This window comes from Lampetra planeri, chromosome 22, assembly GCF_965212315.1.
Source record: "Lampetra planeri chromosome 22, kcLamPlan1.2.h2, whole genome shotgun sequence".
Classification (NCBI taxonomy): Eukaryota; Metazoa; Chordata; class Hyperoartia; order Petromyzontiformes; family Petromyzontidae; genus Lampetra; species Lampetra planeri.
The window spans coordinates 2,246,389-2,261,043 of NC_136128.1; the positions used below are offsets into that span (position 1 = coordinate 2,246,389).

The 14,655-nt window shown below is 54.6% G+C and overlaps 1 protein-coding gene across 1 annotated transcript in view; it reads right to left on the reverse strand.

The window, feature by feature from the left end:
- Positions 1–14,655, reverse strand: part of LOC144724928 (kinesin-like protein KIF13A) — a 130,977-nt gene that overhangs the window by 6,345 nt on the left and 109,977 nt on the right. Inside the window, exon 38 of the mRNA XM_078604246.1 lies at positions 10,289–13,448. Within this exon, the coding sequence (XP_078460372.1) occupies positions 10,289–13,448 (3,160 nt within the window). The remainder of the gene's footprint in view (positions 1–10,288; positions 13,449–14,655) is intronic.

The window sequence follows — 14,655 nt, forward strand, 5'->3', positions numbered from 1 at the left end:
ATTTCCATAGAATGACCGTTAGTGGCTCCCCACTAAGTGCGATTCAATTTTATCGGGGCTGATAGGCCGAGCCGAGTCCCAATAAGGAGCTTTATAAAACTCGCAACTCTCACAATCATGCAACGCTTAACCAAACGGCCACCCAGCTGTATGCATTGTGATGGAAGATTAAACACAGTTAAAAAAACAACGGGATATTAAAAAACAATGTGTAGAGACACGTGGGTCCTCCATGAGCGGAATCACCACAGCCTAGCGGTGGAATGACCTGAGCATGATATCGATGAGAAGTCAAGGTCTTGAAGCCCCACTGGCTGAAAGATTGCCTTCATATTTTCCCTTCAGGGCAATGTTTTTTCTTTAATGTATTTTTAGAATGACTTTTTGTTATTATGTTTGAGATCGTGTGCTTGTGTGTGATTGTGTATGTACGTTATGTGACTGTGTGTGTGCTTATGGAGGGTGGGGGGTGTTTGTAACTGGTGTAAATGCGTGTGTCTGTATTAGTGGAAGAGCACGTGTGCGCGTGTACATATTTATGGGCGATGTATTATGCGTGCGAGTGTTGTGTGTGTGTGTAAATTCAAATTCATCTTTGTGCCGCAATAAAATTGAGACGACCCCGTTCGCATGCAGGTTATGTCAGTGTCTGCTCAGGACGTATTCCACGTTGCGAGAATGGAGGAGGACGCTCCTGTACATGGTGTGGCCTACGTCTATCCTTCGAGAGCAGTGGTGGGCAACCAAAAAACCAAGAAGAGGCATTTTTTCGAATTCAGTAAAGAAACTCGATCTTTCAAGAACCGCAATGCACGTGGATGCGAGACGGTGGTCCTTAATGAGTACGTCACGAAGCTGTCCCTTAAAGAGCCGCGTGCAGGGTGCTGACTCCTCATCCAGACGAGGGTGCCCGTCACGGCACAGTGCGCCTTCGTCAGATCTGTCGTAACGCGGGCCTAACTCTGCAGGAGGCATTCTACGGCAGCGGTGGAACGAGGACCACTGGTTGACGAAAAGGGCCTTCGTCGCCTTCACGTTGCTGATATTGACAACGACGACGATGATTTATAAGTAGACACTAACACTCAACAGACTGTGCATGCAATCCTCTACACTCCCAGGTCTCTACCGCCTCTCTCTGTGCCTCCCTCGCCCTGCGCCCAGTTACACATTCAGTCCTTTTCCCTTCACATTTCTCCCTTGAAACAACCCCCGTCTCCTCCCTAGACCATCATCCTGCCACCGCTGCTCCCCACGCCCACGGCTATGACCAGGCCTACCAACAACCCCTCCTTGATCACTCCCACCTGTCCCCCTCCGAAATGTCACCATAACTACACCACCGCACTTTATTTTTATTTTCACCAGAATCATCTTATGTACAATTTTGTAATTATTGTACAGCGCCTTGGATTAAGGCGCTGCATAAATCTATATCAGGTAGGATAAAGAGATGAGGCCCATGGCGACACGATGCCACTGCCAAGACCTACCCCTGCCCCCTCGCCACTGCCACCGCCGATCAATTCAAATCGCTGTCGTAAATAATAATACTCGCGACTTTGCGAGTATTAGTAACGCCGCTCCCACACAACCTCAATGACTGGCAACACCTGTTTAGCTTCTTCCACCCGCCACTGGGTGGTCTCGAGTGTCAGGACAACTCCATCTCTGGTCGTGTTCACGGGGAATCTCAAAACAAACTAAGCGGCTTCGTTCATCCACAAACACGATCACATTCACTGGCAGTTGATGAACAAAAAATATATTTCTGGATGTTAATAAAAATTTGATGCTCATAGTGCGCAGTTTTTAGGTTTTGAAGCTGGTAAAATCTATTCATCACTTGTATCGTGACGTATTCTCCAAAAGTCCAAGATAAACCAGTGAATTGAATCCTCCTATGACCTTCCAATTGACATTCTGATTGCAATGAGCAAACAGGTTGATATTTAGAGCTTTCTGTTGGAACAATGACAAGCATTTTTTTTTATTTGTTCACGATTTCCATATGGCAATGAGTAAATACTCGAAACAAAAAAGTCTAAAGTTCGCTCATGCTAAAATGATAGTGGGAGAGCTGTTAGCCAGTGGTGGAGATTCCATATTGCTACGGCGAAGGGCCCAGTCTCCGCAAAGCACACATCTCACTGCTGAATTCCCACAAAGTGACATTCATCTTATCTACTCCAGAAGGATGATGGGCAAGTCGACCTTCGAGTAGGATTCAGTCCAGTGCTGTTCCACAGCTCCACCCGATCCTGGACAAACAGTAAGTAAACACGGGAGCGAGTGGTCTACACTCATCTTGCAGTGCTTCGAATATTGTGCTCCCCAACGAGGTACTACACAAGCACAGGCTCTGTGTCCCTGATGGACTGCCTTGGGATGCGAGAGCCGTTCACGCGGCCGCGTCGTTCTCAACTGGTCGACAGCGAGTCTTATTTATTTAGAAATCTGCGAGAACCCCCCGGCGGGGCCAAGCGCTCGTGTCTGGCTTCGCCGACAGCGGCGAGTGGCCTTGGGGAGCTCGGACTTCCGGTGATTTTTCCTGTTCCAAATTACGTTATTGTTGAAAAGAAGAAAAAACGACGCATCCTGACGATATCCCATACTGCCACGATATGAAAATATTAACGAAAGTGCAAACAGAGAGCGCAAATTTCAAGGTTGTTTTTGTGGTTATTTTCTCACTTCTCCTCCATCTTCACTCTCGTTTATTGCCCTTCTCTTTCCTCAGGTGCGTGCGGCGCGCTCACGTGAACTTCCCCAGGAGCTGCGTGCGGCTCACAAGTCGCCGTTCGGCCATCCCCTGCACTACGTCGGCAAGTCCCTAACCCTGTCCACAAGCGCAGAGACCGGCAGCTTCAAAATAAGATGAACTCAGATTGTTACTTCCCTTTCCGTAAACGCAAGTTTTGCACGCATTCCATTACCATCTTGTGACGTTAAATGTGCGTTTTTTTACCGATGCAGAGTATAAAGTCAGCCGCCGTATGAACTATCCTGAGATTGTCCACAATATAACCAGACTCTCATGAATAGCACCGTGGTCAGTGCGACCCAGGAATTGCTCCTGCATGACATTTGCTATCTAAATGTCAAATGCACTGACACTGCAGGACTGGCTGCCTTCGTTTATACAACGTTCAAACACCCCCACAGATGGACGTTGCTAATTAATGAATGGATGGGCAAAAACAAATAAATAAACACTCAGTAATTTCAAGTTACGTAACGCGATAAAGCGGCTATTCTCATGAGACGGAATAATACAAACAATAGTGGTGGGTCAATATAATATCGATTCGTCAAAATGTAATCAATCTTAAGCTCATGATACGAGCATAACATCGCTGCGTACGTTTTTTCTAATTGTAAATGTATGTAATGAGTAAACGTGACCCCTTCAGCCATTAGATTGAAGTATTCCAGCCCTGGTATATATTACATGCACAGTATGTACTGTCAGTAAAGACGAGTACGTATTTAAGTGTGTTTGTATAGTTATTACTCTGTGCTCTTTTGCACTCAATTTAGTTAAAATCGATTGGTCGGTGAATCAATAAGAAATGACACGCGCGGTTTATGGCTGGTTCTGGGTGATCTGTAAGCAGTGCCGGGTGGAGTAGTGGTGGTGCTGGGTGGTGTAGTGGTAGTGCTGGGTGGTGTAGTGGTGGTGCTGAGTGGTGTAGTGGTAGTGCTGGGTGGAGTAGTGGTAGTGCTGGGTGGTGTAGTGGTGGTGCTGGGTGGTGTAGTGGTAGTGCTGGGTGGTGTAGTGGTGGTGCTGGGTGGTGTAGTGGTAGTGCTGGGTGGAGTAGTGGTAGTGCTGGGTGGTGTAGTGGTGGTGCTGGGTGGTGTAGTGGTAGTGCTGGGTGGTGTAGTGGTAGTGCTGGGTGGTGTAGTGGTGGTGCTGGGTGGTGTAGTGGTAGTGCTGGGTGGTGTAGTGGTAGTGCTGGGTGGTGTAGTGGTAGTGCTGGGTGGTGTAGTGGTAGTGCTGGGTAGTGTAGTGGTAGTGCTGGGTGGTGTAGTGGTAGTGCAGGGTGGTGTAGTGGTAGTGCTGGGTGTTGTAGTGGTAGTGCTGGGTGGTGTAGTGGTAGTGCTGGGTGGTGTAGTGGTAGTGCTGGGTAGTGTAGTGGTAGTGCTGGGTGGTGTAGTGGTAGTGCTGGGTGGTGTAGTGGTAGTGCTGGGTGGTGTAGTGGTAGTGCTGGGTGGTGTAGTGGTAGTGCTGGGTGTTGTAGTGGTAGTGCTAGGTGGTGTAGTGGTAGTGCTGGGTGGTGTAGTGGTAGTGCTGGGTGTTGTAGTGGTAGTGCTGGGTGGTGTAGTGGTAGTGCTGGGTGGTGTAGTGGTAGTGCTGGGTGGTGTAGTGGTAGTGCTGGGTGGTGTAGTGGTAGTGCAGGGTGGTGTAGTGGTAGTGCTGTGTGGTGTAGTGGTAGTGCTGGGTGGTGTAGTGGTAGTGCTGGGTGGTGTAGCGGTGGTGCTGGGTGGTGTAGTGGTAGTGCTGAGTGGTGTAGTGGTAGTGCTGGGTGTTGTAGTGGTGGTGCTGGGTGGTGTAGTGGTAGTGCTGGGTGTTGTAGTGGTAGTGCTGGGTGTTGTAGTGGTAGTGCTGGGTGGTGTAGTGGTGGTGCTGGGTGGTGTAGTGGTAGTGCCAGGTGGTGTAGTGGTAGTGCCGGGTGGTGTAGTGGTAGTGCCGGGTGATGTAGTGGTAGTGCCGGGTGGTGTAGTGGTAGTGCTGGGTGTTGTAGTGGTGGTGCTGGGTAGTGTAGTGGTAGTGCTGGGTAGTGTAGTGGTAGTGCTGGGTGGTGTAGTGGTAGTGCAGGGTGGTGTAGTGGTAGTGCTGGGTGGTGTAGTGGTAGTGCCGGGTGGTGTAGTGGTAGTGCTGGGTGGTGTAGTGGTAGTGCCGGGTGGTGTAGTGGTAGTGCTGGGTGGTGTAGTGGTAGTGCCGGGTGGTGTAGTGGTAGTGCCGGGTGGTGTAGTGGTAGTGCAGGGTGGTGTAGTGGTAGTGCCGGGTGGTGTAGTGGTAGTGCCGGGTGGTGTAGTGGTAGTGCCGGGTGGTGTGGTGGTAGTGCCGGGTGGTGTAGTGGTAGTGCCGGGTGGTGTAGTGGTAGTGCTGGGTGGTGTAGTGGTAGTGCTGGGTGGTGTAGTGGTAGTGCTGGGTGGTATAGTGGTAGTGCTGGGTGGTGTAGTGGTAGTGCTGGGTGGTGTAGTGGTGGTGTAGTGGTGGTGCTGGGTGGTGTAGTGGTAGTGCTGGGTGGTGTAGTGGTAGTGCTGGGTGGTGTAGTGGTAGTGTTGGGTGGTGTAGTGGTAGTGCTGGGTGATGTAGTGGTAGTGCTGGGTGGTGTAGTGGTGGTGCTGGGTGGTGTAGTGGTAGTGGTAGTGCTGGGTGTTTAGTGGTAGTGCTGGGTGGTGTAGTGGTAGTGCTGAGTGGTGTAGTGGTAGTGCTGGGTGTTGTAGTGGTGGTGCTGGGTGTTGTAGTGGTGGTGCTGGGTGGTGTAGTGGTGGTGCTGGGTGGTGTAGTGGTAGTGCTGGGTGTTGTAGTGGTGGTGCTGGGTGGTGTAGTGGTGGTGCTGGGTGGTGTAGTGGTAGTGCTGGGTGTTGTAGTGCTGGGTGGTGTAGTGGTAGTGCTGGGTGGTGTAGTGGTAGTGCTGGGTGGTGTAGTGGTAGTGCTGGGTGGTGTAGTAGTAGTGCTGGGTGGTGTAGTGGTGGTGCTGGGTGGTGTAGTGGTGGTGCTGGGTGGTGTAGTGGTGGTGCTGGGTGGTGTAGTGGTGGTGCTGGGTGGTGTAGTGGTAGTGCTGGGTGGTGTAGTGGTAGTGCTGGGTGGTGTAGTGGTAGTGCTGGGTGGTGTAGTGGTAGTGCTGGGTGGTGTAGTGGTAGTGCTGGGTGGTGTAGTGCTGGTGCTGGGTGGTGTAGTGGTAGAGCTGGGTGGTGTAGTGGTAGAGCTGGGTGGTGTAGTGGTAGTGCTGGGTGTAGTGGTAGTGCTGGGTGGTGTAGTGGTAGAGCTGGGTGGTGTAGTGGTAGTGCTGGGTGGTGTAGTGGTAGTGCTGGGTGGTGTAGTGGTAGTGCTGGGTGTAGTGGTAGTGCTGGGTGGTGTAGTGGTAGTGCTGGGTGGTGTAGTGGTAGTGCTGGGTGGTGTAGTGGTAGTGCTGGGTGGTGTAGTGGTAGTGCTGGGTGTAGTGGTAGTGCTGGGTGGTGTAGTGGTAGTGCTGGGTGGTGTAGTGGTAGTGCTGGGTGGTGTAGTGGTAGTGCTGGGTGGTGTAGTGCTGGTGCTGGGTGGTGTAGTGGTAGTGCTGGGTGTAGTGGTAGAGCTGGGTGGTGTAGTGGTGGTGCTGGGTGGTGTAGTGGTGGTGCTGGGTGGTGTAGTGGTGGTGCTGGGTGTAGTGGTAGAGCTGGGTGGTGTAGTGGTAGTGCTGGGTGGTGTAGTGGTAGTGCTGGGTGTAGTGGTAGAGCTGGGTGGTGTAGTGGTGGTGCTGGGTGGTGTAGTGGTGGTGCTGGGTGGTGTAGTGGTAGTGCTGGGTGTAGTGGTAGTGCTGGGTGGTGTAGTGGTGGTGCTGGGTGGTGTAGTGGTGGTGCTGGGTGGTGTAGTGGTGGTGCTGGGTGGTGTAGTGGTAGAGCTGGGTGGTGTAGTGGTAGAGCTGGGTGGTGTAGTGGTAGTGCTGGGTGTAGTGGTAGTGCTGGGTGGTGTAGTGGTAGTGCTGGGTGGTGTAGTGGTAGTGCTGGGTGTAGTGGTGGTGCTGGGTGGTGTAGTGGTAGTGCTGGGTGGTGTAGTGGTAGAGCTGGGTGGTGTAGTGGTAGTGCTGGGTGTAGTGGTAGTGCTGGGTGGTGTAGTGGTAGAGCTGGGTGGTGTAGTGGTAGTGCTGGGTGGTGTAGTGGTAGTGCTGGGTGGTGTAGTGGTAGTGCTGGGTGGTGTAGTGGTAGTGCTGGGTGGTGTAGTGGTAGAGCTGGGTGGTGTAGTGGTAGAGCTGGGTGGTGTAGTGGTAGTGCTGGGTGGTGTAGTGGTAGTGCTGGGTGGTGTAGTGGTAGAGCTGGGTGGTGTAGTGGTAGTGCTGGGTGGTGTAGTGGTAGTGCTGGGTGGTGTAGTGGTAGTGCTGGGTGGTGTAGTGGTAGTGCTGGGTGGTGTAGTGGTAGTGCTGGGTGGTGTAGAAAGTAGGTTAACTTTGAGGCATTACCCCTGCAAAGGTCACCTGAAGCATCACTCTGATCTGGATTCAGCGAACTTGAGATCGCATTCGCACAACGTCCTTTTATAGCCAGAGCGCGGCGCCCCATGCCGAGACCATCCGCCCCGCTATCCGCCGCGTGAGTTACGCGCAGATGGATGGATTCCTGGGAGTTGAACCGAGGACCCCGGCGGTGCGCGCTCCGCTCTTGACAGACGAATTAGACCCCCCCGGGAGCCACCAAGCCACCTCGAAGGTTCGCGGTTTTTTTCTTCTTTTGCAACTTTCGCATATAAAGTTTCATCCATATTTCCCAGAGTAATTACATGTCAAGCTATACGCTCGCTCGCCCGCCCTCTCAGTGTGTGTTGATTACAAGTTAGTCGAATTGGAATTTCGTTAAACTAATTGCGTGTAGCACTTCTTTAATCATTATTTTTGGTTTCGACTATAATTGCGGTAAAAAAAAATAAAGTGTCAGGCAGTTATTTCGGAAACTATCAAGTTAAACTGGGGAGGGGGCGGGAAACAATTAAGATTAATGCGCACGTTTAAGATACGAGCGAACATGTGCACACGCATGCCTGCACGCGAAGCACAACGCCGCACAAGACAAAGATCCCCATTATAGCCTGAACAGACTTTTGGGGCAAGTGCCGTTAGCGAGCGCCTATTAATCCCGGCACGGTAGAGGCCAGCACTATATTTGTATATATTGCACGAGGTACTCATTTGAGGCTGAGTCGGCCTGGGGGAGGCCCAATGACTGGTTCAGATAATCGTCACTATTGCTGGCCGTGAACTCGGGCCGCCGGGTTCGTGGGGCCGCCGGGTTCGTGGTGCCGCGCGCAACACTCCCCCACTTTGTTTAGCCGAACAGCCAGTAAGGGGCCAGTGTTGTTTGCGAGTGCCCATGAGGCCCACACAGCACACAGGTAAGCGGTGTGGCATGCAACGCACCCGGCAGTCTCTGTCCCTCCAGTGCAAGTGCGGATGAGCACAATGCAAATATGAACTCAATTTTAAGTTGAACTGTAAAAAAAACATCAATAATAGTGAACGTGGCCTGGGGTTTGAGCCACGGCCACGAGACCATGAACACGGTTGTCCACGTACGGTGTGAAAGAAGTTCAACGTACGCACGTACGTACATAACGGCACACTGTGCAGATCACCCTGCCGCCAATGTTGTGTTTAACATACAAAGAGGGAGGACGGCGTGACGGGAGCTGTGGTGACCGGGAGTGTTACGTGGCGAGCAGGCACCATTGCAGAAGCGTCTGCAACAACAAAGCGGCCCGTGGGGCGCCTTGCACGTGCAAGAGCGGCCAACAAGCGGCGCACAGCCTAAGGCCACAAAATTCACCTATTTTTTAAATCTAGATTTGAAGTTTTTGTGACTGCAGGAATCCATACTTTTTGGTTCTTTCGGTAAAGTCACGTAGATACAAAATACATTAAATTACGACGTTTCGGGTGCAATACAAGCGTCCGTCATCAGGTGGAAACAACCTTTTGCCCACTTCAGCAAATTGTTTATTGCTGTGGTTGTTTCCACCTAATGACGGGCACTTGTGTTGCGCCTGAAACGTCGTGATTTAATTTATTTTGTACCTACGTGACTTTACCGAAAGAACCAAAGAGTATGGATTCCTGTTTTTTCTTTCATCAGTCACTTGAACACAGTGTACGAGCACAGCACCCATAATGTCGTAAATCTCATCGGATCTCGCAGCCTAAGCAGGGTCAGCCTGAATAGCACTCAGGATACGTTACAAAATCACTATCCTGTGCCACCGAGCCGTCTCTCAAGGGGTCTTCCTCCCCCCTCATACTGCTCCTCCACCCTTCCCACACCACTGACTACAGCAAACAAGAGCACATCCAATAGCCGTCGTGGCTGAGCGGCGTTTTTCTGTAGCTGCCACCTGGAACTCGTTCCCACTGTACACACGCAGCAGATTCTAAGCATCCTCCACCTTCAAGCAGCAGCTCAAGGCTCTCACGCGTCCAGGCTCTCACCCGTCCAAGCCCTCACCTATCTAGGCTAGCAAAGGAGAGACTTTTCTCTCTGGCTCCCCCTTCCCGAGCTCTCCATCTAACATTGCGTCCGATTAAGATGGGCGACGACCATGCTTACATAACAGGTGTTAGAAGCTTCTGTGGGGCTGTGTGCTTGATGGGCAGTGCAGAATAATTAATTGTGGGACTGTACTTCTATGCTTCCATGTCTGTCTTCCCTGCCCTTCACCATCCCACGCTGACCAATATGGTCAAATAACCCCCACGATCCAAACGGCATGGTGAGGCCCTCATCCAGCAGTGGATTAAAAAAGGGCCTGCACATAGACTTTAAGATGTATTGATATCCAGAGACCAAACACGCCGACACACATTATCATCAGCTCCAAAGCGCTTTGTAACATAAACTCCGGAGTAAATTGGCTATCACCGGGTCAGTGAATACAATTCATCCGAGCAGTCGGCAGCCAAGTCGTCTAGATTGCATTGAGGTCCGGGGCAATTGGGGCTTCAATTTGGACCAAACTCTGCACTGGCTGGCTTTGGGAGTGGATGCTGATATGACCGGGGTGGCGGAAAATGAAATGGGAGACGGAAGAATGAGATTAACACGAAGCTTAACTAAAGGTCTTGACATGTCATACATTCTGGTGAGCAACGGCAATGGAGATTTCAACATTCCATATTCAAAAGCTCAGTTGTTTCTTTTTTCGGTATTAATTATTTAGCCCTTGCCACCCTTTTCACAAGTGTGCAACTGCATGCAAGCGCGTACGCACGAAGGTGCTTGTATATGCACTTGTGTGGATCAATCGTGTGGCAGTGAGCGCAATGAGCGAAGAACCGACCGACCTGGGTTTGATTTCCAACATCGGCAGCCGGTGGTTATCTAAAACGGTCCTGGGCTTTCCCTATGTCGAATCGGCTTTTAGAAAGTATATGGGGCAGTGTGCAAACATCAACACTGGGGAGATACAGACGGCGGGGCGTGGTGCTGTCCACAGCACCTCCTTGTGCACAGCACTGTAGCTCTGCAGCCTTTGAAGGCCACACACGGGGCGATCTTTGTGAATAAACCTCGCGCGCGTGTCGAAGCGCGTCACGCTCACCTGCGGGCAGGTCCAGCTCCACCCCGACCCAGGTCCCCGGCGCGAACTCCGCGCTGCCCAGGAAGCGCACCGTGCCGGTCTGCAGCTCGCTGCGGTCGACGCTCACCGCCACCCCCACCGCCAGCCAAGGCGGGAGCTCCTCCTCCTCTTCCTTCTCCTCCTCCTCGCCCACCTGGCTCACACCGCCGAGACTGCGCCCGTCCCGCCACGGACCCTCGCCATCACTGGCCAGCGAGGCCGGCGGTCGCGCCCGGCCCTCCCCCTCGGCGGCACCAAGCGGCGGCGCTTTGCTGGGCGCCGCCGCCCGTCCCGCCTCGGATCCCCCGCGAGGCGTGGGCGACACGCCGTCCGAGGGGTCGCCGCCCCCGGAGTCCGCGTCCGAGTCGGAGGCCTCCGGCTCGACGCAGGACAGGAGCTCCTCCAGGCTGTCCGCGCTCGAGTTGCGGCGCTTGAGCGCGGGCGCGGCGAGCCTCTCCGCCTCGCGCTCCCGATCGCTCCTCGCGCTCGCCGCCTCACCACGCTTCTCCTCGGCCGTCGACGGTCCCCTCTTTGAGGCGGGCGTCCCGGTGCCCGGCGCCGCCATGCCGTCCTCCTTGACGATGGTCGAGAAGGAGGCGAGCGAGGAGGGCCTCACCTTTTCGATCTTGAACGACGCCAGTCCCGGGAATGCTGCTTTGGTGGGACCGGTGGGTGCTGTGGTGGGCACGGTGGGTGCTGTGGTGGGCACGGTGGGTGCTGTGGTGGGCACGGTGGGTGCTGTGGTGGGCACGGTGGGTGCTGTGGTGGGCACGGTGGGTGCTGTGGTGGGCACGGTGGGTGCTGTGGTGGGCACGGTGGGTGCTGTGGTGGGCCTGGTAGGAGCTGTGGTGGGCACGGTGGGTGCTGTGGCGGGCACGGTGGGTGCTGTGGTGGGCACGGTGGGTGCTGTGGTGGGCACGGTGGGTGCTGTGGTGGGCCTGGTAGGAGCTGTGGTGGGCACGGTGGGTGCTGTGGCGGGCACGGTGGGTGCTGTGGTGGGCACGGTGGGTGCTGTGGTGGGCCTGGTAGGAGCTGTGGTGGGCACGGTGGGTGCTGTGGCGGGCACGGTGGGTGTTGTGGTGGGCACGGTGGGTGCTGTGGTGGGCACGGTGGGTGCTGTGGTGGGCCTGGTAGGAGCTGTGGTGGGCACGGTGGGTGCTGTGGTGGGCCTGGTAGGAGCTGTGGTGGGCACGGTGGGTGCTGTGGCGGGCACGGTGGGTGCTGTGGTGGGCCTGGTAGGAGCTGTGGTGGGCACAGTGGGTGCTGTGGTGAGCCTGGTAGGAGCTGTGGTGGGCACGATGGGTGCTGTGGCGGGACCGGTGGGTGCTGCGGTGGGCCTGGTAGGAGCTGTGGTGGGCACGGTGGGTGCTGTGGCGGGCACGGTGGGTGCTGTGGTGGGCACGGTGGGTGCTGTGGTGTGCACGGTGGGTGCTGTGGCGGGCCTGGTAGGAGTTGTGATGGGCACAGTGGGTGCTGTGGCGGGACCGGTGGGTGTTGTGGTGGGCACGGTGGGTGCTGTGGTGGGCACGGTGGGTGCTGTGGTGGGCCTGATAGGAGCTGTGGCGGTCACGGTGGGTGCTGTGGCGGGCACGGTGGGTGCTGTGGTGGGCACGGTGGGTGCTGTGGCGGACACGGTGGGTGCTGTGGTGGGCACGGTGGGGGCCGTCTTCTGACTCAGGGTGGTGACAGAGTGTTTCGAAGGGTCCTGCTCACTCATCCCTTTAGTCACCTCAGATTTTGACGTCATCTTGGTTGGCGCAATGGCCGACTGAACATTTGCCGAGGGTCTCGTCAGCATTGCAACTGGAAGGGATCCGTTTGCCCTCTGCGGGACATCGGCAGCTGCTGCGGTTTCTGCGTGCGCGCCGCCTTCAATCCGCTCCGCCGCTCGCGACGGTGGGGATTTTGCCGCGACCTCTACCGGCGACGGTGCCGCCCGTGCCGCGGGCGCGCCCAAGCCTGCCGGAGCAGCCTTCGCCCCCGCGGGCGCAGCGCCTTCCCGTGCCGCCATCGCCGCCGCAGCGGAGACGCGGGCGGGCGGCGCAGGCTCCGGGTTTGGCTTCGCCGCCGAGCGCTCAGGCACCGTTGCGGCCGTCGCGGGCTTCCGAGCGCCGAGGGCGCTCGCGGGCCCGACGTCTGCCGCCGCCCCTGCGATTGTCGCTCCGGCAGGCGGCGGAGTCACCGCCGCGCGTGCTACCGTGGTCAATTCCGACCGAGCGACGGACGAAGGATGCGGGGACGCCACCGGTGCGGTCGACTGCACGGGAAACGCTGACAACGACGAATGTGCTGCAGCAACCTCTGCAGCTGCAGATGGTGATTTAGCGGCCTCTGCTGTTTCTAACAATGCTTTAGCAGCCTCTGACATTAGTGATTGTGTTTTAGCAGCCTCTGATACTACCGATTGCGTTTTAGCAGCCTCTGCTGTTACCGGTAAAGATGCGTCTGCTCCTGATAATGCCGAGGGATATTTCTCTACCTTTGCTTTGACCGACGGAGGCCCATGTGCCTCGACATCTACCGCCCGGGGTTTAAACCCCTGCGACGTGAGCGTCGAAGCTGGCGCTGCAGCTGGTGGGCAGGGAGGATCATCGGGCGTTCCCGACCGTACCTGAGACGTTGCCGTCGCTACAGGCGGGGCGTGAATTTCCATCTCTGGTGCCTTCTTCACCACCAATGTCACATCTGGTGTTACTGATGCGGGCTTCATAATTACCTCTGGCATTACTGATGGACCCTCATCCACATCTCTTCTTACTACTGGAGCCTTAACTACCCCTCTTGTTACTAATGGAGCCTTAACTACCTCTGGGGCTTTAACTACCTCCGCCGTCACTGTTGGAGGCTTAACTATCGCTGGTGTTGCCGAGGGCCCCTGAGGCGCTGCCAGGGTGATGGACGGCGCCCCTCCTCTGTATTGCGGCACTTTGGACGGCAGCGGAACGAGCCCTGCGCCGGCCGGCTTGGGCGAGGACACCGATGTGGCCGGCCTCGGCTTCGAGGCCCCCGACGTGGCCGGCCGCGCCAGAGTTGGGGGGGTGGCGCCGCCGGCGGCCGCCGGGACCTCAGGGTGCAGCGGCAGCCGGTCTCTGCTCCCGCTGAGGGCGCCCAGGCGGGAGGAGGTGCGCTCCTCTTTGGCGATCTGTCGGGGAACACGGACGAGAGGACTTGAAGCCGACCAGCGGCCGAGGGGAAGCCTCGCACGCCACTCGATCTGCAGAGCGGTCTCACGCGCGGAAGCGAATCGTGACGCACAGCGGATTAATGGGACAAATCGAAAGCCAGCATGTGGCATCGCAATTCACGTCATGCACAACGCGATTATGAATACAATTAGAATTTATCTTTCATTTAAATGCAACCGCAGCTCGAGATGCTGTACAAAAACCTTACGCACGTGATTTGTTTATTTTGTATCGCGGCAGTCGGTTAGAGGCAAAAGGGAAGAAGGAGGTGCGTGAGGCTGGACTGAAACGATTGCAGAGAGTTGGGAGCACGGATATCTGGGGGAAGGAAATTCCAGACTATGGCGGCAGCAGAGGAAAATGAGTAGATCTCGAACTCAACTAAGGTTGACTGGGGGACTCCGACAGAAAACCGGGGAGGATTGTGCACGGAGAGGAATGAAAGGAGAGCGGTAAGAATGTTTTGTAACTAAAAAAACTCCAGCTATTTTTTGGAAATTGAATTCACATGAATCATAGTGACACTGCTGAAACACACTGGACGTGCACTGCTCATTGCCACGTTCATATCGGCCCGTGGTCGTAGCTGCAGCTTTGCTCAGGTCTGGCTTCTGGATCTCATGGGCCAGCTGAAAGCCGTGGTTACCTTGAGCTTAAGCTGGGCACTGATTCGTCGTGGTGGCAGTGAGCGCTCAACTCTGATGTCATCCCGTCCATGATGCCCATAAACCAAACATTCAGATTATGGCTTTATGATGACGATGATGGGTCTGTTCGTAATAAAAATAGGAATATTTATGTGGATAGTGATAATTAATAATAGTATCTGGTGTACTGATGATTGCATGAATGACAATTGTGAGGCCACTGAAGTTAATGGTACGAAGCCATAGCTGACAGGATGGGCAATAATAATGGAATTATGACAGTGATAAAACCAATATAATGTATCTAAACAATAATAAAGATGAGGTTAGTTCTCCAGACTATCTGGCACAATGAAGTCCCTAACAAACCCTTCAACTTCAACCATTCAAAGCGTGGTCACACTACAATGCCAAAACCTTCACAATGCCAGCAACAGTATCAGCATTGGCTAATCCACTGCTGGATGAAGGCCTCCCCAGACTGTCACCTCTCATAATCCTGTGGTTCTGTAACAAT